The 27,062-nt window shown below is 40.1% G+C and overlaps 1 protein-coding gene across 2 annotated transcripts in view; it reads right to left on the bottom strand.

Moving 5' to 3' along the window:
• aopep (aminopeptidase O (putative)) overlaps nt 1-27,062 on the bottom strand; it is a 76,206-nt gene that overhangs the window by 4,950 nt on the left and 44,194 nt on the right. Inside the window, exons 14-17 of one of the 2 annotated variants that reach the window (XM_037976931.1) lie at nt 25,679-25,780; nt 11,150-11,266; nt 5,104-5,190; nt 4,839-4,987 (exon numbers count right to left, since the gene is read on the bottom strand). In XM_037976931.1, coding sequence (XP_037832859.1) covers nt 4,847-4,987; nt 5,104-5,190; nt 11,150-11,266; nt 25,679-25,780 — 447 coding nt within the window. In that variant the 3' untranslated portion in view covers nt 4,839-4,846. The remainder of the gene's footprint in view (nt 1-4,838; nt 4,988-5,103; nt 5,191-11,149; nt 11,267-25,678; nt 25,781-27,062) is intronic. The other variant, XM_017431296.3, reaches the window with a different exon arrangement.

Genomic DNA, 27,062 nt, shown 5'->3' with positions numbered 1-27,062 from the left:
GCGTCACTGCAGTAAATGAGATGAAGCTCTGACGCTAAAATGTAAGGAAATTGTTCAACTTTATACGATAAAGCCACATATAAGCTGCTTTGCATCCTGCAACTAATCATTCGTGTTACAGTTAACAAAAAAAGCTAATTTAAAGTTCACGACAGAGTTAGACATGAGGGTTTTTCATCACCTGCTGCTTTCGAAGGCCAAAGGCCAACCATGTTTTTTTCTGTGTCTGAGTGTTCAGTTGTCTACAGCTTTAACAAAACATCTCATGAACCAGCGGACGGATTTGATTGAAACTCCTCGAAAGTAATCACTGGCTGCGCAGCTACAATTGATTACTTTTAGAGTCAGACTCATTCAGGATGGCTGCCACAGCTGAGCGACGCAAACATGGCTATTACTTAGCTAATTTTTACAAATACTGATCTAAAACTTGATGTGGTAGTAGCTGAGAGTCCTTTCCAACTCATACTCTGAGTGTGACATTCAATAATATTGCCTAACATTGAGCATAATGTTTCTTTCAAGATTTGACCAAAATTACTCATTTCTAAACAAAAGATCTCATTTTTAAAAGGAATGGTAGACCTTTAAATCATTTGTGATTTTATTCCATAACAAACAAAATAATAATGTCAAAATAAGGCTTGATATATAAGTACTTAGACAAGATATTCTGCATTAAGGGCTGATACAAGTACTTATTGCAACAGTATGTAATGTAGGCTTACTTCTACTGCTGCGAAGACAAAGCAACGATGGCGAGGATGATTGTGTCCACTGCCGGAAGTTTGATTAAATATGTGTCAGCACAAATAACCAGAGTGGGGGTCTCCTCAGGCCTCATTAGTACAGCGAGTTTCAGTGTCTGCCCTGAGGTGCTCAGCTCACACCTTCGCTAGAACTACACAATGAGTAAACAGCATCAGCTTTTATACAAGGAACAAAATAGAAGGCAGAAGCAGAGGTGTGGGGAGCAAGGGGAAGAGATGGAAGATAAAAGAAATAACTGACAAATCAGGAGGGCATCTCAACGGTGTTCAGATGTGTTGGAGAGGCCCGTGTGTTTAATAACAAACTGGAAAAAAAAAAATCCTCCACTGAGATGAAAGAAAGAAGGAAAAAGAAGTCCAGGGGAATCTGCAAGGAAACAAAAAGATAAAGGTGTTCCATCAATTAGATAATTGAAGTGGAAAAAATAAGGCCCTACTTTCCACACAAACTTGACGGCACAGATCTTTTCTGTCTTCCCATTGTCTGCTCGTCGAGGTCGCGCCCTCCTCAGGTGCAGAACTTAGCCACTGTGAACAAAGAGGGAATCAATCACTGTTCACCAATCAGCTAAGCTCTGCGTCTGGCTGGAGAGAGGAAACAAAAAGCTGCGGAGGAGACGGACGCTGACGACAGCGCCCTCATCATCCTTGTTTCTGGCACTCCTCGAACACAATTACACGAGCCCTTAGGTAATCACGTCTTCTTCAGTCTGAAGTTTCTGTGGGTGAGAGCGTGCGTTTGTGTATGGAAGGAGATCTGGTTGCCATGGCAGCCGGCAGGGTCAGGGATGTGTGGTAATCCCTGGCAATGTGATTTTTATCATAAGTCACAAATCAGCACGCCAGGAACCCTCACAGCCCAGACATGAAAGAACAAGATCTCAGATTTTTTTTTTTTTTCTAACTGTACCCACATCGCCGACTCCAGCTTCAGTATGCTGCAAACCAGCAACACCCTGAAACTAAAAACTTTCTCTCTTCTCTCTCCACCCCTGTTTTTCCTCCCTCATGTCTGCCATCAGAACTCAGCCATGAAAGACCAGAACTGCAGGTCTTTTGCTGCCCCGCTCTCACACACTATTTCCTTGGTTACCCTTCTCCCTGTCTCCTATTCGCCACGCTCGGCTAACCCGGCGATATGCCCCTCATTAAGCGGATCAAGAGGGATTCTAAAGGCATGTACCGGGGGAGAAAAATTACAAGAGGGTGAACAGGAAGGGGGAGTTAAGAAAAAAGAACAGACAGAGAAGGGACCACCCTACTCTTCTAAATGGATGTGCTTCTTACCAAGCAGCTAAAGATACGTTAACAGACATGTTTTCAGTTCAAATCCACTCAGCAGTATTGTAAGTGTGTGTGTTTCTTTGTGAAAAGGTGCGGGGAGGCCTGCTCGAGTTTAAAAAGGACAATGAGGCAACACAACGTGAAGAGTGAAACATAAATCCACCTCCCTGCAGTGCAATACGAAAAGTCGGCGAGGAGTCCTCTTCATCCATCATTTTAATTGGAGTGAAATCTCTGATCTCCGATGACCTGTGTGATCCACTGATGTTTACAGGCGCTTGCTTGGGTCAGTCCAAAGGGAAGCTGCAGTAAAAGTTGGGATATTAATCTTTGAATGCTTCTTTCGTTCCCCGCAAGGCGACCGGGAGGAGGGGGGGAGGGGAGTGACAGACGATGGCGAAGACGAGCAGGGACGGACAGACAGGCGCTGTGGATGTGTGTCGGGGAGATTTATCAGGACTAAGCCAGATGCCAAACACTTGTTGAGAAAGCCTTTCACATCCTGTGCAAATGCATGAAACTGTTTGTGTGTGTGTGTGAGAAGATAAAAGCCTGTCTCGTGGCAGCTTGACTGAAGCCTGAAACAGGATTTAAAGCTCCAAGTCGCTCAGGTCGATGTGGACGGGATTTTAGCAGCAGCTCATGACACGAGCAGTGTTAACCAAGGTTACAGACGCCTTTGTGACCGAACTGAACTGTAACATGTAAGATAATAACACAGCAACACAATAACCCTCAAATTATTTATCTTAATCAAACCTTTATAACAAAACCACGGTAGGATTTATTCAATTAATAAGTAAATCTAACTAAACTATTTTAATAACTCATTTGACATTTTTCAATTTAGTTGCCCTCTGTGTGCTCATCCAGGGTGCCAATACATAATCACTGTTAAAACACTTTGTCCTGTATTTTGTCACACAGCTTTTAAATAAAACATAAAAATTGTACATCAAAATGTGTAGCTCAATCAGGATTAGTGTACTAAGACTTAAGGTAGAGGTACATCGTACAACGTAGGCAAAATCGGGGAAAGAAAATCCAAAGAAAAACAATGGTGCTCAATGGAATTTTGGTGAAAGTGATGAGAAAGCTTCTTTGGAGCTCATAGCTCAGACATGTTTCACAGTAAAAACATCAGTCAAAGATTAAAGGGGTCACAGAAAGTTGGACTTTACATGACAGAACTCGCATTTTAATATATTTTACATAAATCTCATATTAGGTTTTATATTTTTTTGGCGATTTTTTCCATGGCATGTTGATCTGACAGCTGATAATGTCACACACTGACAAACTCTTATTACTACCACAGCCTTTCTGATACATAACATATACGAGTTATACGTCAAAATGTAAGGATTTTTGTATTCTTCCCTTCAGCTGTAGGACTTACAATTTCCTCTCAAATCCCCCCCAGAAAGCAGAGAGCACACAGCCAAGCTTCCACAGATTTAGTTATACTTTAACTAAAAATATTCTCCTAAAAAGACTGAAGTCTTTTTAACTTGTTATATCTCCTGTTTGTCAGATACAATTCATAGTTTTAACACAGTGACAGTTTGAGGCTTACTTTTTAGTTTGCATTTCTGTCTTCCTCTCTCAACATGGCTGTCAGGGAGTGAGAGACACAGCTGTGTGGTTACCATGGTGACGATAATGAGCCACCTGCAGCAGCTAAGGGTTCGACTACAAGGCTGAACTTAAACTCAATCAGGATCTGTTTCTGTTAAATCTTTGGCTTCAGTGATGGAGACATCCCATCCTTTAGGTCGGAAACAAAACATTTTGTTCAAATACCTTAAAGAGTAAAACAACAGTTGGTTCTGTAACTAGGTGTTGCTGACACTATTGCCATAAATAACAAGTATTCAAGTTTTTAAAGTCTCCACAGTCAAACATATGTAAATAAAAGCAACATGAATAATAATTTAAAAAAAGTCACAATCAAAAGTTACAATCTGTTCTATAGCATCCTATTCATAGTCTGCTAAAGGTATTTGAAGTGATAATTTAAATTATCAGCCCAAGACTTGTGTACTTTAGAACAAACGGCAGGTAAACGTCAGTAAGAACTGGACTGTTTGGAAGAAGGTTAGCAGCTTCAAGTTGTTTTCACCACAGTCATTCTTTCAGCTCTTCTGTCTTTTCCAAACCACAAACTTCATCTCCCCCTCCTTTAGTGTCAAACTAAAGTGACACACTTTACAGAAACACACCGCGTGAAACGGAGGCCATCTTGAGCCGGAGCCTCGCTGACCCGCTTTCTCCCCTTTCCTGCCTTCTTGCTCTCGTTTGTTTGAGGAATAAATTCCCAGATTCCTACTCTGACAAACAAATCCCGATGGCGCTGCTGTGGAACCACAAAAAAAAAAAAAAAAGACCCCATTTGGAATCCGCAGGCACATTCACAAACACACACACACTCGCGCCGTACAGTAGGCTCAGAGAGGAATGTGCTGCAAAGGTAGCCAAGTGACTCAAATGTGGACTGTCTGCTGGTGCAGATGGGATCAAGATCAATTCAACACAAAGCGTTCTTTTACAGGCCCCACAGCTGAGGGTCAGATATGAGACAGGTCTGAGAAACACTAAAACGCTCACAACTCATAATGATTAGCCCAAATCTGAAGAGGGCTGCTCAGACATTTCTCAAGGCTTTTTCATGATAGTTGTGTTTCAGATATGTCACAAATATATGTTTAGTTACACTGCAGAGGAACCTCAAAAAAATGGAATTACTTTTATTACATATTCTAACCTTACAAAATGAGATTTTACCTCCAGTGTCACAGGATCATCTCCTCCACCACCCTGTGTGCTGATTGGTCCATTTCCTCCTGGACCAGTGAGAGGCAGCGACGAGCCAAAGCCTGCTGCTCAGCGTCCTCCTGAACCATCAGCTCGCCGTAAAGATACACACCCATAGCCTGCAACGCACACGCATCCACAATCCGTCCTAATTCCGCTGTGTTCCTTTTTTTTTTTTTTTTTGATTCATGTCTGAGGCTTTCATTGTGGAACCCGAGGCAAATGTTTTCCTGACCTGATCGTGAACCAGAAAGTGCTCGACATCTCCGTAAGCCTGAGAGTAGGCGTGCTTTATCACCAGCTCGCACCAGCGGTGTCGGACCTGGAAACGCAAACAGAGAACAATATGAGTATGCGTGACACACGCATTTAAAGATTTCAAAGTTTACGACGTATAAGCCTTTCACACGGCCAGAACTTGAAACAGGATTTCTGCACTTTCAAAGCTGACATAGCTGACCACATAAAGTCTTTGCCTACTCTGATTTATGCTTTAATGGAAATTTTAGAGAAATAAATTATTGTTGCTTAATTATTACACACTTTTAAAAAGAAAAAAAAATTATTATATCTTCCGTCAACAGTATCCAGTAATTGTCTAGAATCAGAGATTGACGTCTCAGTCATCTAAAATTTATGTTAAAAATATAAATTTATTTCTTGGACTGTGTGTTCAGTGTGTGTGTGTGTGTAAGCTAATGCCTGGCCTTTCTCCTGGAGGATCAATAGGAGCTCTGTTGCCGCGGTTACAGGAGAGATCAGAGACTGGCTCTGTCCCCGCCTCAACCATCATCCTTCATCATCTGATATGAGTGCACACGTGAGCGCCCGTGTGTGCGTGTCTATGTGCATGTGCGTTTATGGACGCACTCTTGTGGCGGACGCAGACAGAGGATGGTAAAAGAGACGGAGGAGAGATGAAACAAATTTCAGCTGAAAAGTCTTTTAAAGCACCATCACTTCTTTAAAGCTTGACTGTTTCCCTTGGCTTGTTTTTTTTTTTTCCTCTCTTTTTCTGTGGGTCTTTCAGGCTTTTGCACAACTATCTCCACACACACTCAGGGAAATAAACAAACCGTTTGGAGAGTTCAGTGACAGAGAGTGGGATTTTTACTGACTGATTTGATTTCAACAGCATAAGCTTTGGGCTAAACAACTCTTGAAAAAAAGTTTTAAGATTTTATGGCGTTGAGCGCTTTTTATCCTAAAAGCAATAGTTCAGATCTATTGAAATCTGCTTCAGTGGAGATATTATGAACAAATAATATCTTACTTGTTGCAGATAATTCTTTAAACAGCCTCACTTTGGAGAAATAGTTGAATTCTCACCATTATAATGAGGTAACAGCTAGTCCCAGCAGGACCAAGACCAAAGTGGATTGCTGCCATCTAAAAGAAATCTCCAATCTTAAAAGACTCTACAGTTGTTCATATAAATGGCATTTTATGAACCTATGCAAAGCTGTCAAGTTTGCATTACTTAGGTATTTATACAGATTAATTCTGTGGTTATTTACAAATACAGACAGTGGCAGCAACAGCTAGCTGTAGCACTTCCAGCAGGAATATCTCAGTATTTTTGCCAGCATAACCATGTAATGTCAAACTGATGTTTTAAGATGGCAACAATCCACTGTGGGCTTAGCCCCGCTGATGCTAGCTGTTAGCTCATTATAATGGTGAGAATTCAACTATTTCTCCAAACTGAGGCTGATCAAAAAGCTATCTACAAAAAGAAAGTTAGTATTTCTTTATGTAGTCTTACCAAACATTTAAAGATCTGAACTATTACTTTAATAGAAATTTGTTTAGATGTTTACATGCTGTGTTGCCCTCCATCTTTTTTTTTTTAGTTGAGTTGAATTTTGCACCTCTAATAATATAAAAAATGTTCATTTAATAAGTCTTAGACAGTGTTTATCTGCAAAATTACAAAAAAAAAAAAAAAAGCAGATAAACTTTTCAAAAGCAGCTCAAGTGTCATGTTCTTTACCTCCTACCCTCATGGCAACAACAATATGTGTTTGTGTGCACAAGTGTGCGCCGTATGTTTACCCTTTAGTGCCAGTCCTGCCCTTCTGGCCTGTGTAGCCCCAGCAGCTGCTCCCTGCGCTGGCTTACATTCCTGGGGAGAGCCCTGGGGCAGAGCAGCTGCTTAGTGCACCTCGTCTTCTCCCTTCTTTTTTTTTTTTTTTTTTTATTTTTTTTNGAAATTAAAACAGGCATTAGATAGACAGTGATTTTTTTTTTTAACTGTGTTTCCTCTCACAGGGCCCTTCTTCCTGACAGCACATGCAATTACGCAGTGACATTCCTTCATTTATTACTGCACCACCGCCCTGCCTACATTCTCCTCTACCACCAGTTTTAAGACACACACACACACATATCAACTCTATGACTGAACATGAACCAACTTATGCATCTCCTACAATTTGAATCCTACTAATAAAATGTGCGAAGAATCAGGGTAAAAATGCAGAGGTAAAGTTTCACAGGCTGGATCCCAGAGATTAGGGAAGGGTTCTTTAGCAGGTCGGGCTTTGTGTAAAAGCAAAAGCAATCCTTCATTGGTGAGCAGGTGCTGTGCGGCGTATTTTCAACTTTTAAACAAGCTTCATCTGGTCTCTTGTTTACTGTGCAGTAACATCTGCTCATCTGATAAAAAACATAAAAATAAAGAAGGGGCATTCACACCGATGCTGACCCGTTGCTCCAGTCATTCGTGTCTTCCTTTTACAGACTCGTTTGGATGTGCACTCCACTACACAATCAAAATATGCCACTTAATAACAAAACCTTCTGCTAATAACACCAAAACATTTTCAACCGATTTAGGCCTGAATATGAAACCAGTGGACTGGCTTAGATTTCGTGGAATGGATTCTTTATGAATTTGGCTTGTTCTGGCACATCCCACAGATGTTTCAGACTAGAGCAAAGTTTTGTCATGTTTCTTGAGCTATTACAGAGAAATTTGTTGTGTTAAGGAGCTGTAGAGGTGCCTTCCTAGCAGAACACTGCCCTGTATTCACATCACTTTCCAGTGGTTTAAATGTTAAAGCTTATTGGTTCATGCAGTAGCTGGAACAGTTTTCCTATCTACGTTTTTCACCGACCCATTAGAACCGAGCTTGAGTTTTGTTTAGTTCTTTTATTAGTATTTTTTATGTATAATTTTTTTGGAGGGCTATTTTTTTCTATCTTAATGAGCCATTTCTGTCTCCAGTCAACTACAAGTCCCTTACGTCCTGAAAGAAAGTTGTTTGAGACAGTTTTTGTTTTTTTTTTTTCTTGTGCTCATCTTTATTAAATTGTTCCTCTTGTTCTGCTGTTTTTGTTTTTTTTTTGCTCCACAGTTAACACAGTTCTTGATGGGGTCCAGTAAACTAAACCTGAGCAGCATAATTACACAAAAAAGGCCTTTATGACTGATTGAGAGATGGCCCCTAAACCTGAGTACGCTCTCGTGAAACTGCCCTCGCCCCCCCTTACCCCGCTCACACACATGTGCACAGCTAGAATCCCAGCACTTTAGATCACATGAGGCTCATATGAAAGGAAGTGAACCAAAGTTCTTGGACAGATATTCATGGTCACTCACCAACAGCCCACTCGGAACAGTCTGGCTGCACACACACACACACACACACACACACACACACACACACACTGACGGTCAGCCACATGCTTCCTTTCACTTTTTCGTACGTGTTCACACACACAGAGTTTGCACGCCAGCACCTTCAGCCTAAAGACAAGCTGTTATCACTTTCATTGTACAGCGTCTCTGTTAAACTGCATTACTTTCCAAGAGATATGTTTAGCGCATAGCAGATGGTGAAACAATATGTAACAGAATGGCATGCTGCTTTTACAGCTACACCAGACTAAAAAAAATATCTCCGGAACGAATTTGTCGAAATGCAAAAATATCTAAACTTCGCAAGAAATCATTATAAGAGGAACAGCAGGAGGTTTAGCGTAAATGGCTCAACCATAAAATTATATTTTTTTAGGATGACAGTACCATTACCACCGTTTTCAGAATCATAAACAGCCATTCCCATTGCCCAATATTCACTTACTTTGAAAAGCTCCAATTCTCTAGGTGGTAAACGCTGAGAGGCTACAGAGGCTAATTTACACTCAGTTCTGTATTTATCCAAGACTTTGAAACAGATCAATCATCAGTCACCTAAAGAGAAAGTGGTGCCAGACAATGCAATGCTGAGTGAGGGGAAAAAGGAAGAAAATGAGCTCCAGACAGAAAGAAAAATAAATGGCTACATTTATAAAAGAGGAGAGGAAGATTAACCTCTTCTGAATGAGATTACCAGCATTATAATGGCCTTTAGACAGGTGTGTGCAGGCTTGTGGATGTTTGTGTAAGTGTGTGCTTTTTTATGTCTAACGATGTGCATAATGGCCCTGTATATTTTTAGCAAACACTCAAAGGTTTTTCCTGGAAATTGCGCATGAGAAACTGCTTTTATCTGCCAGGAAGTCTGACTTATAGAGCCCTGATTGGAAAGTCGGAGCCGAGGCAGAAACACAGAGAAGCATCGGTGTGTGACTACAGGGTTGAATAATAGTGGCGGAGAGAAATTATGCAAATGAAGTGAATAAAAACGTACAAAAATTACAGAACTGTGTGAACTAGAAAAAAAATCAGGCTGCAGTTTTAAACGTAAATATTTGAATGCAACTTCACTTATCTGGTTTCAATTTAGTAACCGTTCAACTGACTGCAGATCGGAACATCTGAGCTCCATTACTGCCCCAAGAAAATGGCTCATATAATAAATAGGAGGCTGTAAAAACCTAAATATGTATCCCATTTTTCTTAGCGAACTGAGCAATGTGTTAATGATGGAGGTTAGTGCAGACAGTTTACAGGTTTTTACATTCTATGAGCACAAGGGAGGACAGAGACAAAACATACAAATTATTAGTACTAAGAAAGAACTTTGGCTCTCAAATATAAAGTGAACACTTGGGGAATTCAGTCATTAATGGCAGCGGTACAAAGGAAAGCTACTATAAGAACAAAACTACCTACACATTGCAAAGACAACAGATGGTTCGTGTTAGTGGTAAGATGTTACACTCTTTCATGCTGTGCATAGGGGTCCCTCAAGGATGTGTGCTCAGTCCTTTTCCTTTTTATTCTGCTGACACAGGACTGTGCTGTTGAATTCAGCACAAATGAGATCAGTAAGTTTGCTGATGACACAACAGTGGAGGGTCCCATCTTACAAAGCTGTGGGGGAACAATTAGGATGGTTGGGAAACAAGTTGGTGACTCAAAACTGCAAGAAAACAGGTGGATTTTCTGTTGTTTTCTCGCTGAATTCTGAGTGTTTGTAACCAGCGAGCCAAGTGTGCAGGGCTCGCATAACTGCATTCTTGGCTGTGCACATTTTTTGTTGTCCACCTCCCCCCCACATCATATCTGCCTCAGCTCATTTTGTATCCACTTTGGCAGCCGCTCCGTTTGCGATTTAATCTGCTGGAGTACATTTTAGAAGTAAAGACAGACCTTTAAACCTAATCACACAATTTTTTTTTCAACATTTTCAAAATTCAAGTGTCAGGACTGCTTGCCTCTGTGACACATGCAAGGACGCTCAGAACCGAGTGAAAGCCTCAAGACTCAAGAATGCTGGTCACAAACCAGTTGCGGCCCAGCCAGATACAACCTTCAGTGAGCTGGTGTGGAAATAATCTGTTTCCCAATGTCAACATTACCAAGGCACTACTGAAAGCCTCCTGATCAGCTGCATCACTTCTTAGTACAGCTACTGCCGTGTGACTGACAGAAAGGCTCAGCGACGTGTGGTGAGAATGGCTGAAAGGGTCACTCCCTATCGCAGAGTTCAGTTGTATGCAAGAAAAATGTCCTCAGTATTGTGAGAAATCCCTTTCACCCTGCACGGAAGCTGTTTAAACTCTTGCCATCTGGCAGACAATACTGATCCAGGTTATCAAGAACAACCAGAATGTGCAACAGCTTCATTCCTGAGGTGATAAGGCAGCTGAACCTCCAGTAACACTGTTACACGCCGCTGGACAAAAGAAATGTAGTTGGCTTTCATTTAATATTTTTAAAATATATGAATTGATAAAATTACTTTCTTGTTACTTGTTAAGCCATGTTTTTGGATGGCAGCAGAAAGGAAACCTTATACTTTTACTACTGCGAGAAACTGGAGAGCTGCATTACAAATACTCACTAGTCTGAGCATGTGGATATAGGTCTGTTTTGTGTGAGCTCCTACCTCAGCGTCTTGCTTCTGTAGACTGTAGGTTCTTTGCAGAGCACGCATTAATGCCACGCTCAGCTCCGATTCCTCCAGCAAAAGTTCCAAAAGCATCACCAGCTGATCTGACGTCAGCTGAGGAAACAGAAAGGTTCATGGTATTAATAAAAGCCACCCCCATAAAAGTTACTCAGACATGTTATTAAAAAATATGAGACAAACAGTTACACTTTTCTTACACAAAGCAGCATGAAACTAGTAAAAGTGTCAAACTCGCAGACCTAATTTAAATATTGCTCACCTTCTCACAAGCACATTTATATTGTTTTCTACAAGTTTAATTTTCTTTTCTGTGCTGTGACAGCCCTGATGAAAAAAAGAAAAAATCAATAGAAATCAAGCAATTAATCAAGCCTTTCAAACAAAGGAACAGGTGGAAAAATATAGCAGACTGGAGAGTGTAATTAAATAAATATGGTAAATCAAGTGGATCTTGTGCTACTGAGAAATATTACAAAACAGGCATAAATTAAAGTAGATGAAGGGAAAATATTACATTCTGAAGCTGAGACAGAGAAACGATGAGACAAAGCAACATTGTTTTTGTCGATTTTGAACCAAAGAGGGACGCGCTGTTCAGGAACACACTGCCATAAAAGACTTGCTTGTTTGAACATTTGCGCTTTGAAAGCTGTAAAACAGATCAGACTGCAGCAATTTCTGGAATAAAGGGGAGAAAGAAAAAAGGTTTTCAGAACCTATATGACCGCCTAGTTGTTGCTTAATAACACTGATCACTCTATCCTGAGGTGGATCAGGAGTAAACAGCCCATTTTCTTCTGATGAATAAAATCTCCAGGGATAAATATTCTGGGAATCCACGTGGGCAGCCGTATGAGGAAGTGGCTTCCTTCCTCTGGGGACAGCTGTGCCCAGCCTTGCCTGCCTCTCTGCTGGGTACACCCAACACTCCCAGCAACACGTCTCCTCTGCTCCCTGTCTGGGACACAATTAATGGCTCCGGGCCCCGTGGAGACTGATGTGAAAATGAGCATGACGTTTGTGTGTGACTGAGCGAAGCAGAGTGTGAGAACGCAAAGAGAAGAACACATCCTACCTTACAGAATGTAGAAATTAGTTTCAGTTTTGCTCAACATAATTATTTTAAAGAAATCGACTTTTTTAGTGCTGCTGGGAGCTGCATGCCCAAAGATCAGGAATTATTTCTGAGGCAATCTGCAGGAGCTGAGGACGTAAACACCCAAACTCCAGCTGGCAAATCATCGAAACTCTACTACCACAAATACTGATCCTCCTCTAACTCTGTGGAACATGTGATATCTCGTCTTTTTTTCACCCTCTATCAGCTCTTCATCTGTCCTCCCCCCATTTTGTGAAGCCTGAGTGTTTTTCTGAAGTGCTGTCTCCATCTCCAAAGAGTTTCTTTGGGGCCCCATCCATGATCCTTCTCAATCTCTCGCTCTTTGAAAAGTAAGGAGTCTAACCATTAAAGCGCTGCTCTCTCAGACACACACTCACAACATCTCTGTGGTGACTGGGAGCTCCTGTTTTGCCTGTATGTATTCATGTTGCTATGGTGGTAATCAATACGTCTGGACCAGTGTCTCCAAAAACAAATTCCTGGTCAATGATGGTCCATTTGAAACTAATTTGTGTTATTATCCAGACACACATGGTGTACATATAATGGCAAACAGGGACATGACTGTCTCCTTTATCAAACATCATCATGTAATTGCTCCTGTGTGTGTGTGTGTGTGTGTGCACGCGTGTGCATGTGTGTGTTTTAATGAAACTCTCAGTAAGTAATCATTTGTATGTATGTCTACAAATGATTAACTTTTGGAGTCTTTTTAGAGATGGCTGCCATGGCTAACTGACTTCATTAAACAGAAAAATGGCTATAGCACAGTCAGTTTTACAGATATTGGGCTAAAAGTTGCTGTGCTAGTACCTGAGAGTCATCCCCAACACATAGTTTAAGCACTAATAGATTGCACAACGGCTTTGTTTGGGGGGTGATATGCACTCTTTCAAGGAATGCTGCTTTTCATTAAGATATAAAATTTAAAAATGAGTGAATGTATGAGGACAAAGACAAAAAAATCCTGAGCCACATTTGGCGGTGTTCAGATCAACTTTATGGAGCACTACAAAATTGTAAAAGGTTATAGCTGAAAAGTGGCCAAAAATTAGACTGAATTTTTCTAAAAACCATCAGTCTATAGTGTTTAAGTTCACGAACAGTAAAAATCTACAATGACAAAAATTGTTTTGCATGCAGTAGTAGTGTGTGCGCATAAAACCTGACCACAGCATTTTGACAAAAGCAGGAAACAATCAAATTTTTGCATCACCCATCACTGTTTTACACATAATTTTCTTACTTCAACTTAAAAAAGGGTTTTGTGAAGTCATGTCTTGACAGTGATGCACTCAGAAAGGCAGTTTAATCAGGGATAAAAGGATTCAGGGTCCAAATCTTCTGCTGGCCAAGTCCTACCAACAGGGTTTAAAGAACGTAAGGTGTTTGGCAAATATTAGTTCACATTCTCAATATTTTCTTGGGCTTCAGTTAATGCAGCTTGTAAACTGATGAGCTTATCTGAACTCCATCCACAGCAAGGACTAAATATGTAGTTTAATTTAGCTTGGAGCATGTGTTTGTTCAAGGATGAGACAGAAAAGGGAAGAAAAGTTACCAGCTGGTAAAGCTTGTAGGGTGGCACACTAGCACTTAAAAACAACTCAAATACACACACGCACACACACAGAGTGAAACACACAAACCCTGTTCTATGTCATGACTAGGTCATGAGTGACTCCAACAACAGCCTCTAAGGGTAAAGCGCTAAAAATAGCACTGAAGGAGAAAACATATCTCCCTCTATAGCAGTGATTCATGGGAAAAGATGAACAATGCAGAAATTGGGTCGATTGGAGTGGCACTTTTTACTGTTCATCAACGCAGTTTTCTCAGTTGCTTGTTGCAGACATACTGCTTGACCCTTCGGAAACAGAGAAGTTGCTTTTCTACAACCACAAAATGACTCATTACAGGATAAGAGGCTACGCAGTTTGCGTTAAATAACTTGTTGCCAGTGCAAACACATTAGTCACTGCAGTAGTTTTCCAGTGACAGCCTCGTACTTATTTGCTTACTTAATTCCAGGTGCTGACTTAATTTTTTTTTTAAATTTTGGTGGTGGCTTTGATGCGTGTGTGTGTATGTGTGGGTGGGGGGCTGGGATGTGTATTTAGACCAATAAAACTCCAGTGAGTGTTATACATATAAAACAATCAACACAATCCACTTGAGCACAAAGCACTGACATGGGCCCGTTCCACCATCTGTATATTGGGTTGAGCTTTGCGAGGACCTCCGGGAAATATGCTGCTGAAATGTCCCCTCACACACTGACCTCTAAGCCCCTACAGAACAATGACACACATGCACAGACAAATGTGGGTGTATGCCTAAATACAGGCTGTTTGCTTAAGTGACTGACAGCTCAATGAGACAGCGATGGCAAACACAGGATATGATGTCTACCTAAAACTATGAATAAGTATATTTAGTCAAGTGTGTGTGTGTTCTTGTGTTTGTTCCCTCGTCAGGACCTTTTCTTGTAAAATTACTGACCTCGGGCCTTACTCAATAAATGCCAGTCAATGCAGTATCCTAATAAGGGTAGATACTTATGCATTTGTGGCTCTGTGCTCCGATGTGAGTGGGAAGAGTTGGAGAAAATTTAAGAGTGACGAAGAGAGCTGAAAAGAAAAGGCAGCTGCATTTTGTGGGCGCATGTTTGTGTGGGTGTACGTAGCAGTAGATAAGTGTGGGTGTACGGGACTAAAACCAACTGCTGAAAATCGCGTCCGCAGCAAAGAACGAAAATGAATCCATTTGGCCTCTTGGACAACATGTGTACACACACAGACAGTGCGAGTATTTGGTTCATTATGGTGTTTCTCCTTAGGAGAGGCTATGAATTAATTACGACTCAATTACATGTCCTCTCAGTACTGAAAATAAATAAACCACATTTCTTTCTGTCTAACAAGCTATCACTTGTTAAGTATTTCCATGGTATTGACAATTACCACCACTCTTGATGGTGTTTTTTTGTCAGGACTCTTTAAGAGTAGTAAAATTAGTTGAAAACCACAATCTATGACTTACATCATCTTTGCTAAAACAAGATCACAAACTCCTCACAGTTTTACCTAGAAAAGTAAAGCTAGTTTTGATAGTTTAAAATAATAAAAAAAAACAATGAACGGGATCATAAAGATCCTTCTTTTAAGGCATAAAAAAATCAACCATTAAATTGATTGATTGTAAAATAATGACTACTTTTTCTCCCCAAATGGACAGAGGATGATGTTAAAACCATAAAGCCCCTTGAGTCAAATTTATGACTTGTGATATTATACACATAAGTTAAATTTGACTAGAACCGACTTGTCTTTAAAGGAATACAGATGTTTTTGGTAATACCTACTCCTTACCTTTGCGCCACTGGGAAGAAATGTCCTGCTTGTTCAATCACACAGAGCTATGAGAGCTGGAGAGATTGACTAACTGTGACATTATAAAACCAAACTGTAATTTCCGTGAGGCCACTGAATCATTTGTGCATGCGTGTGTCTGCGTGTGGTGCCATTCAGTCACTTGGCTGCCTTTTATTTCTGCCTGACCGCAGGCTCGTAAAAACACATTCTGGCACCGACAGCTAAAGGCCTCGACACACACCTCAGGTCCTTAGATTTCCCTCTTTCTTTCACTCAAATCCTTTCCTTTCTCTCTGCTGTTGCCTCTGTCTCCATGACTGTCTGCCAGCCGTCTCTATACCAACTCCTTTTTAGTCCGTTTTTCATTGGGGGGCAATCTCTTGTGTCTGGCTCGTCCAATTAAAAGCCCCTCCATTGCTCCCTTTATGCATCTTTTTGTCTGCCTTTATTCTGCACTGGAGGGCCAGAACATTCATCTACTGAAGCTGCAGTGGCAGGCCCAGGTCTCGAGGAAAGGCAATCCATCAAACTGAATCTCTTGAAGCGATAGTTCAGATCTTTTGAAATAGGGTTCTGAGGAAAGGTTATGAGCAATTAATATCTTACTTGTTATAGATAGCTCTTTGAACCACTTCACTTTGGAGAAATAGAGTTTAATTCTGAACAGACTGGCAGGAACAAAGTGGACTGCTGCAATCTAAACACAACAACAAAACAAGTTTAATTTAAATTTGTATAAACCTTTACATTGTGTTAAATTTTACATGAAACAGTTATTTACATAGATGTTTATGGTTATTCACAGGCACAAATTGTGGCATCGCCAGCAGCTAGTTTGTGCACTTCTAATATAGTCTGGTGCACTTCCAACAGGAATATCGTATGTTTTCTGATGGAATAACTGTAATGTGAAACTCTAATGGTTTAGAAAACAGCGTTAGCACAAACTGCTATGAAATGTTTGAGACTGGAAGTGATTTAAGATGGCATCAATCCACTTTAGTCCTGGCCCTGCTCGTACGAGCTGTTAAATTTGTAATCCAGTCAGAATTAAACTCTTCAAACCGAGGCTGTTCAAAAATGCCATCTACAACAGGTTACATATTAAATGTTCCTAATCTTTCCACTTCAAATTATTCAAAACCCCATTTCAAAAGATCATTTAATGTATAAAATCAAATATTATACTGAAAGGAAAATGCTTGTAGCTTTCAAAATCCTTGACTCACTGCTAATGCTCTTATAGTTTTTATTTAAGTTGTATTTTTCATAAATAAGTGAACTAAAGAAAATATTGTGTGCATGAACGATTAGACAGAATTTTATTAATTCACCCAGAAAGGACCCGTTTTCTTCAGGTAATCATCATATATATTACAGACTCATTTTAGCAGGTTTGATTACCTTTGCTTGCAGATTCATGTGGGAGATTTTTAGCAAAAGATCCCGACGAAATGTGAGGACGCTATAAATATGATAAGTGGCTATAGAGAAGAATGAACTCATTCACTGTGAGGATATGATACTGCAATCTAGGGGGTTCAGAATGTCTGAAAAGACATTATAAAATGGCCTGCTGTTATAGGATTTGTAAACCAATTTTGGGTAATGGGTTGGAACACAAACAGACCCACAGGAGATACGGAAAGGTTATCTATGAGTCACATGTTGCCCTTTCAACTCATGCAACGGAGCTGTGTGTTGTTCTATCGTTTCCTCAAATGATGTCACACCTGCTGTTGCTGCAGCGCCACGATGATCTCACACGCAGATGACCTCGACGATGACCAACAGCTCCGGCTGTCTATCTGTTAATTTAATTATTAACGACGCTCGCCCGTTGCTTTTTTTTTTTTTCTTTCCAGTTTGACGACTGCTCTAATCAACGACCACAGCAGCTACAGATTGCAGAACACGGCTGCACATTTTGCCCGTGTTTGTGGAAACTGGCTGCTGCAATCAGACTTGAGCCTAATCAAAAATCAAAACACACAGAGAGAATTTTAAAGTCAGGTAACGAAAACAACAGAGAAATGGTTTGATAAAAAACAAAACACAAATCTGTGCCTTGTTTCATTTCACACATTCTTTTCTTGTATTTTTCTCCACAAATATCTAACATCTAACCCATCTATGCTCGTGCATGAATCTGTGAACACATGTATGTTTCATTAGCTGCTGGTTACTAGCCTCCTTCACCTGTGAATTTCACCTAATTCTTTTGGCCTTGGAGTTCAGGCTGATCAAAAAAGTTGCAGTGGTTCACAGCGAGTCAGCTAAAAAATAAGGAAAATATGAAGCAGTACCCCTGATAGAGGGGAGCACTGCTGGCTTTTTTTTTTTTTTTTTGGGGGGGGGAAACAATCCGGCCAAGCAACATGAACCTAAAAGGCTTGCACCTTTGCTGCTTTTGAGATCATAGCTTAAATCTTTTTGGATTTTCATTTTTGTGCGAACACTTTGTTCCTTCTTTGTGCATCTGCAGAAGGCGGAGTATTTGTTATGTAAAAATTTATGTTCCAGCAATTTGGCATTGATCATAAAGGCAATTAACATGTTTTCTCTCCTACTCATCACCGCTCTGACTCATACCCATTCACACACCTCCAAAACAGGGGTACTTTAATTAATCTCTGGCACTTTGTGCTTTGATGCAAGCTGCAAATCTGACTGTCTCCAGTGGATGCCTCCCTCGCTTTACCATTCCTCCTCCTTCTCCTCCACCTCCCACAAGCCGTTGTTACCCTTCCCAATAGAGAAACAAACAATTATTCTTTTTATACTTTGCTCACATTTCTGTAAATTCCTCCTCCCTTGTAGGACAGTTGTCACTACTTGTGTCACTATTAGAAACAAAAGAAGACATCCTCATCAATGTCTTCACGAGAAGGGTCTAATGAGCGCTACTGATCCAAATACTCTGCAAGCAGAGGAGCAACAACATGGATCTGAACTCAGATCTCAGTGGTGGCTGCTTTGCCCCTGCACCACCCATAAGCCTTTGAAAGACAGAGGCCTTTGAAACAGAACTGGAACAAAGAGACTGCTGTTTGTGTGCAAGAGAGAAAAATCTGTAGCATTTGTAATCCGGTGACACATCCAAACAGCTGGACACCAGTTCAGACAAACAGCGAGGTGAATGGACATGGAGAACAGAGGCATGAAGGCTTTTCATTCTAACGACACAAACTAAGGGAAACAAGCACGTCTAAAAACTGGCATGAAGTGAAAGCGATATTCTATGATTGTATTATTGTGAACAAACCCAGTGAAATCCAAAACAACTATGAACTGATCCTATTAATAATTAATATTATACGTTATAAAACCTGTCATACACGTGTGAGATAAAAATGAAAATCTAACGTTCATTTAAAGCAGCAAGAACTAAGTGAAAAGTTAAAGAGAAAACTGGTTTTGTGCCTTTTAAGAATGTTTTCTTTAACATATTATTAAAAACAACAGTTTATTATCCTTATCCACACATTTTTCACTTTGAGAACTACTTAAAATATGCTCATTAGGTTTTGATGACATCAAATTGTTCTTCTTATTATTAACCTAGATAAAAGAATTTGCAACATAACTATCGTGTAGAAAATTACACTGAAAGTAGAAAACAATTATTATTATATTTGTAATTTTACAGTGTTAGAATGATCTTATATACATTGACTTATTACTTGCTCTGTAACTTACAGTTTATCAGCCTTTTAATGAATTCACTAAAATTATATACCTGATTCATTTGTCCACCTTTCCCTGTGGATTATCAGTGCCGTGTGATAATCTGCACCTTGATTAAACTAAGCAAACAGAGCCGCCCTTTGGAAAAGCACCGCAGAGATTGATATGTTTAAACTGACAAGTTATTTAGGCTTAACTGATGCAGTGATAAGGTCTCATTAACAAAATATATCTGAGATGGTTGTTTAAGGAAGAGGCCCACATTCTGTAAGAACGCCAAGACTCATCAGGCTCAAACTGCAACACAAGTGGTTTTCAAATCATTTTTACACATGGATCTGTCACCACAGAATCCAGATCTGAAGAACTTACACAACAGCCTGAGGCTTTTATCCACAATGCAAAATCTTAGCAAAAAAAAGCAAATGTGACAATACAAAATGTGTGTTTACTGAAACAAAGAATGGGGCAAATCTGTGGCACAACCAAAGCTAAATATGGATAAAAAACATAACAGTGAGATTGAACTTTTTTAGCCAGGCAGGGAGAAAACTGTGACTTTCATCCAGACAAAAACACATTTAGGGGAAAATGTGATTCTGATCCAAAATTTAAAGCTTTTTTGACTTTAGAAGAGCTCCTTATGCTCACACAAGAAGTTCTTCACACAGGCGATCCCAAAGACATTTACAGAACTTTCAGATTTACTTCTCAGGTTTAAACTTCCTACTTCCTAAAGACACGGGATGCAACAGGTTCTGTTTTCTTGCATCATTTGTTCTGTTCTGATTCTGGTACACTGAGAGCAGCCTGAGATTGTGGTTAAATATTATCACTGGGAAAAATGTAAAAAAAAAGTTAATGATAAAAAATTTGGCCATTAGACACACTTCAATATTGTAGTGGACACTTAATCCTTTTATTACCAAGGGTTAATGAAAAACAGACATGAGTGTACAGACTGAAAACTGGAACACTTGTCCACTCCATGTTGTTTTGCAGCAGTACGATTAAGAAGTAAGCTCACACTACATGCAAAAAACATGCATAAATGTCACTGTGCACGCAGGCAGCAAGGATTTGCCTATTCAAGCTCTGTTGTTTTAGATGATAATCATGTGGGTAAAAGACAAACATGCACCAGAGATGACCTCCAGTTTGGAGCGATAGCACCTACTGCTGCTGAAAGATACACGGAGAAAAAACAGGATGGGATGACACTGGCTCACAGAATCAAACACAAAGAAGGACTGACAGTAACCGAGATGACTGGGAGAGGAGACGGTGGAGGGAGCCATCTGAGAGAAAGGTCAAGTTCAGCAGGAGACTCTGGGTTCTCCTGCAGCTCGAGTCTTATTATGGCCGTCTGCCTGTGTGTGAGCTGCGCCAACATGTTTGACTTTCGTGTGCCTGTGCTTGAATGTGTGCGGAGTGTGTGTTGTCTCCCGTGTGAACTCGAGACAACACACACTCGCGGGGAGGGGAGGACTAAACCCAGCTATCTGCTGCATATGCAGACTGACAGACACACACAGCTGTGATGGCACGCACGGTCGCAAAGAGCCACACACGGATGCGCGAAAGACTAAAAGAATTAAAGACCTTGCATTTCTTGAGGGAATGATTATCATCACCCGCTGCCCTTCATGTTAGTGTTTTAGCCTAAGATCATCTTTTGTTTAGAAATGACAAAGTTGTCGTCATTTTGGTCTCATGCAATATTGTGAGTTCTTGCGTGATCTGTTTGTGCTTGCATTATGTTTTGCGAATGATTGTTGGCAAGTACCACACCAAATTTTAACTCAATAATCTGTAAAGTTTATGGCCATAATTTTGAATTATGTGTTTGCTAAGACTGCTTCCCTGTGGTGGCTATCTTGAATCGGGTGGAATCACCTTTGGTGGTGGCGATAACAAACAAACAAACAAATAAGAGCAAGTAAAATCGATGCAAACACACAAATTCAGAAGATGCCATTTATGATGAAATCCCAGAGAACAGCAGTTCTGTTCAGTTCCTTCTTTAAAAATAACACTAATTCACAACAAAAGTCACCTCTGGAAGCTTTACAAAACTCTAAACAGATCCAAATCAAATCCAATTAGTAGCACTCCAATTCATTCCATTTTAATCCAATCCAATCAATTTCAATCCAGTCCAATTATAATCCAATTATAAACAGTTCAGTACAGTTCAATACAGACATCAAGACATGTAATAAAAATCTGATTATTTTACATCTAACATGACAAATAGATCAAACTATAATTTTTACCCATTTTTTAAGCAATAAGGGCGAGAACTTTTTAATTGTAAAGAAGCTTTTCTGATTTTAAAGCTTTTTGTGTCTTTGGCTGTTACGATACTATGAAATATTTCAATTCAGATAGGTAAGTCAATTAATCAAAAAATACATATTTGCATTTGTAGCTTCACAGACAGGTTTCAGTGAATGAATACATATTTTATGTATTTGTTGCATCAGTGGTTTCACAACAATGTTTTGGCAGCAAACCATTCAGGAAAATCGTAGCTAGACTATTGATTTTCTCTGTTCTTTAGCATCTTTAAATACAAGCAACAAAAATCAAACCAATGCCGCTTTTGGGACAAAAACATTTTTACATATATGAATCACCAACAAATGAGAAGAAGGAATCCTGAACCAGGCCTCCTCGACAACCCCAGCAGGTCCCTGCCCAGTCTTTGAGTTTTTATTATCCACTACGTGTTTTCAGTTGCAGCTGGTCGAGTACCACGATACAGCTGCCTTTACTTTGCGTGCAAGCCTGTGTGTGCTTGCATGCGTGTGTTTTAGATGAGACTAAATGTGTTCTGTCTGTCTGCGGGTGCTGTAGCCTGCCCGGTCATTACCAGGAAAGACGGATGTTAAAGCACTCAACGCGGGGCTGCCTCGAGCACTCACAGACACAACATTACATACAGTACCTACGAAAGCGACGGGGTGACGCCTTAATCGGGTTTTATGTGAAAAAGTATTGATTCATTTCACACCAATAAAAAGCCTGTTCTATTTTACAGCTCCAGCCCAATATTACCATGGCTCTCCATTATATTAATATGCGTCTGAGGTGCCACAAGCTTTAAAACAGTGACCCCCACGCTGCACTGTGTTTTTATTGCACTGCATTACACCCAGTGTCTGAATTTGTCTGAATGGACTCCAACATGAGCGACTGCGTGAGTGACAAAGTGGGCTACTTGTTTTTGTCCGTATTGTAACAGACATATTCAGCAGGCCGGTCTCTTTCTGCATCTGATGTGTTTTCCATGTGTGCTGGAAAGACAAACACAGCTGCACATTAATGACACTCAGATACTTGTGGGATTCAGAATGCATTTGTGTGTGTGTGTGTGTGCGTGTGTGTGTTTGGGTGTGTTTGTTCTTTTTGACCACTTCAGTCAAAGGCTTGTAGAAGCCACTCTGTGTCTAACAACCTCTTTCTACGGAAATCTCAAATATGACTTGATGCCATATGTTAGATTTGTCTGTCTAGGTGTGTTTGAATTGAGGGGAATTTCTTTTTTATAGATCATACTGAAGGCAGCTCTTCTTTTTTTATTCCCGCACCACAGGATCTGTGGCCAATAGCGGATCATATAACTGCTTTTAAACTGTCTTTTTAATACTCACTTAAGATTAAAAACCTTTCCATCAAAAGGGAAACCATCTGTGATGCAGATGTACGGTGAATGTAAAAAATGACCCAACCAGACAAAGAGGACAGTTTTGGTTAAAAGCACAAAGGAGCATTCTCTTTTGCTTATGTCAAAGAAAAAGAGAAAAGTTACTCTGAATTGACCTGAACAAAGTATAATAAATCCTGAGGTTCACTGAGCTTATAAGAATAAAGAGATTTTGTCATAACTACCACCCACCAGCTGGCTATGTCATTGATTCCCAACAGGAATGAGACCACACAGTGGGTCATAAAACACAAAAAAAGACCTTTTAGATGATCGTAAGAAGTAAGATTTACTACAAAAATGACTTCTGTTTGCATATTTTTGCAGTTACAAAAAAACAAAACAGTTGTGAATGGATAAAAACAGTTAGATGGTTGTGTGCGTTGTCACTGAGCTCTTTATTGGCACTTTAAACAATGTGTACTTCAAACAGCAATCGCTGGAGTCATAAGTCTCTGCCAATGTTTCTATATGGGCCGGACATAAAAAAAAAAAAATTGGGAACTTTTAACCTTTCTTTCTGTGGCATGAATACAAGCAGTCTATGAAGGTGAGTTGCTGTTTGGGGAGCTCCCCAGCCCATATAACCCTCAGAGAGCCCTTAAACATTTGGTCTGAATGCTCCTTCTGTTTCTAGGACCATCTTTATGAGAACCAGTGTGAGTTTTAGACGTTGAGACTGAAGCGGATTTCCTTTTGTTGAAATACACCCAGAAGGCTGGTTCTGGGCTGACATTTGGATTTTAGGGAGTTGTAAAAGACAAAAGACTATACAGTATTGTACCACTGAGAGTCCTCACAAAGACACAAGTATAGCACAAGCGTTTGTGTGCGTGCATGAATATGAGGGTGTGTTTCTCATAAAGGCACAAGTGGTATTTCTAAGATATGCTGCTATGTTTGCTGTGAAGTAGCTTTCCACCATTGTAAATCCTGAATGGAGATCTTTACCCCCCCCTTCTCATCACCCCTTCATTTACAAACACACACACACACAGCGGCAGCAGGGAGTCCCTGGACGAGATGAGACAGGCAGTGAGCTTCAAATGACCCTGAAAACAGAACTGCTGGTGAGTGATAAATGAGACAAATACACACTGCCGCCTTATTCCTCTAACTTTCCTTCCATCTCTCCCACATTAACGTGACACAAATAGAGCCATCTTCTCTCCTCCCAACAGCTAATGTGAATTTTTCGATCTCGAAACACTCGCAGTGCTGGTAAATTTTAATTTTTATTCATCTCATTCTTTTTTTTTTTTTGCCACCAAAAAAGAAAAACAGTTTTCACGCTCTATCAGCATAACTTTACGGAAGATTTTGGATTTTACTTTCAAGTCGTACAGAAATATGCTGTCACATCACAGCCCAACGTACTCCTCTCATGCAGAAGAAGCATTATGACTTTCTAGTGTATTACACGCAGCTGCTTAAGGCATACATAGGCAAATTATTGGCTGATCATTCATATGGATTTTTTTGCCTTTAGCTTAAGATGCCTTATCTGTTATGACGCTGATTTCCACTGCATGCACTCCACTACACGTACTCTGTAGTAGTGTGTATTCACTGATTGGATTCAAGGATTCCTACAAGTGTGTCACAAAGCAAAGTGTCCATCTTTAAATATTCATTTATTTGCACAATCACACAAGTGACTTGCATGGTTTCATTGACGGGCACCATTGGATCAACAGCCTATCGATGTGTAAAGAGCAGTGAATCAAACAGCAGTTGTTTGCCGTACTGATCCCTTGATTCCCACACACATTGCGTCCCTCTCAGTCAGCACTTTTTCCACTACAGTTCCTGCAGGAATTGATTAAGCCAGTAAGATACTTTCATTGATCTGTTGTTTTGCTCTGGCTCTGTTGACTTTTTAGATGTCCTGGACCTACCCTTCCTCTGTTTGCCTTCGGATTTCCTTTTGTTCTTTTGCTTTCACCGTCTCTTACTATCTGTACAGGCTCGAGCTCTTGGCCTTGAAGGTTCTAGTGTCCTCAAAGGAATGCAGTAATCTATTTTTTAATCCATTGTTTTGCAGACTGATATCTGATGGGGTTTTTATCTGTTAAAACTTTTGTAGAACTCTTTTGCATTATCTGACACCGTCCACTCTTGCAAACTAAAGTCAGACACCATAAATCAAGTTTTTTAAACAATTTTTTTCTAAACCCCATTTTTTCTTATACATATTAATTTAATAACTTTACTGAAAGTTTAGTGTTTATACTAAAGAAATTAAAGTCCATTACCTTCTTATTTACAATACATAACCATCCATTTATCTAATGTGGATCTTTGATTGCTGATTAGACCAGGATCTGATTAAACTTGCAGAGAGAAATAATTCAGGGTAGGGTAAAACATGGCTCACTCACAAAGTGAGATACGGTTAAAGCATGTTACTACATGTCTATATTATAAGTAGTCCTAAATATGTGGAACAATCTGAATTGTGCGATATGTGTTTGAAATTGTCTTATTTTATTGGACTCTTAGCTCTACCATGGAAAGGACAAAAAGTCATATTGGACTATCTGTGCCATGCTAAAGTTAGAGACTCTGTGAGGTTTGAAGAGCTTAGTTCAAAACTGTAGCCACTTTTTACAAACCTTGAAGTGGCAGAGTTGAAGATGTTGAAGTTCTCCTTGGGAGTGACAGGGATGGACAGGATTAGGAATGAGGTCATCAGAGTTACAGCACAGGTTGAAGGACTGGGAGATAAAGTTAGAGAGGCCAGACTGAGATGGTTTGGACATGAGCAGAGGAGGGACAGTGGGTATATTGGTAGAAGGATGTTAGAGATGCAGCTGACAGGAAAAAGACAAACAGGACGGTCAAAGAGGAGATCTATGGATAGGTAGTTGGAGTGGGAGTATGACTCACTGTGACGACCCCTGAAAAGGGAACAGCCGAAAGAAACAAGAAGAAGAAGCCACTTTTTATAAACCAGCTGTTTATCAGACAGTGCTTGTTCTGAACAACACTTCAACCATTGGCTCCAAAACATAAATTATTTTTAACTGGAACAAATGACTCAAAAGCAAACCAGAAAATATTCAAACTGGGATAGATAATGAAATAGTAAAAGTGAATCACATATTGAAAACAGAAGCAGAAGATTTAAAATTGATGATTGCTGATCTTTTTAATCTTACCCCAGTGTTCAAAATGCCTCTTATAGATTTAAACATTAGCTGAAAGCCAGGAAGGACTACTCCACACTCATTCTGTAAGTCCTGTCATTTGTGTCAATTCAGATTTTATTTAAAGACAATTAAAGGGTTGTTACCAATGATTGCGGAGACACCTGGGGCAACCTTTAGCTGAACCCCAGTTAGTCTACTGATGGAGATACACACACACACGTACACACACATGCACACGCATTTTTCTTCCGACCATTTCCCCTCCTGATGTAAAGTCTGGCCGGAAACAGCCATTTCCCTGAATGTTCCCATCTCTCCTCCGGCATACTCCCTCATCCCTGATTCATTGCCAATAAATCACAGTAAGAGACAGACACAGAAAGAGTGAGACAGAGTTAGTGAGGAAGCAGCACGGGAGATTAAGAGAAGTGGAGAAGGAAGAGGAGATGACAATATAAAATGGTAAAAAGTGCACTGGAGATTAAAACAGAGATGGGGCGAAAAACCAGATGTGAGATTGTCAAACACTGCACAGGTCAAACATGGTGGAGTCTTCATCAAATATTGGCATCTTACAGAGGAAAACAACACAAACCACCAAAGTTTCCATGTACCCAAAAATACTAGCTGGGGATGTTTGGTTGTTGAGTGGTGATTAAAAATAAAGATAAACTGGAAAAAAAATGAAAATGTTGTAGAAGTTGCTACTCAAACCTTTTTATGACTAGCTCTTTTTTTCAAAACAAAACAAGGAAACGGTTAACTTCAATCTGTTCATTACATCTTGCAAATTTACCTCCCACTTCCCAAAGTCCAAATAAAACAGACTGCAACAATTCTCCCCCCC

This window comes from Kryptolebias marmoratus, linkage group LG1, assembly GCF_001649575.2.
Source record: "Kryptolebias marmoratus isolate JLee-2015 linkage group LG1, ASM164957v2, whole genome shotgun sequence".
Taxonomy (NCBI): Eukaryota; Metazoa; Chordata; class Actinopteri; order Cyprinodontiformes; family Rivulidae; genus Kryptolebias; species Kryptolebias marmoratus.
Note: the sequence above shows the minus strand (reverse complement) of the source record. Positions and strands in the feature narration are given on the sequence as shown.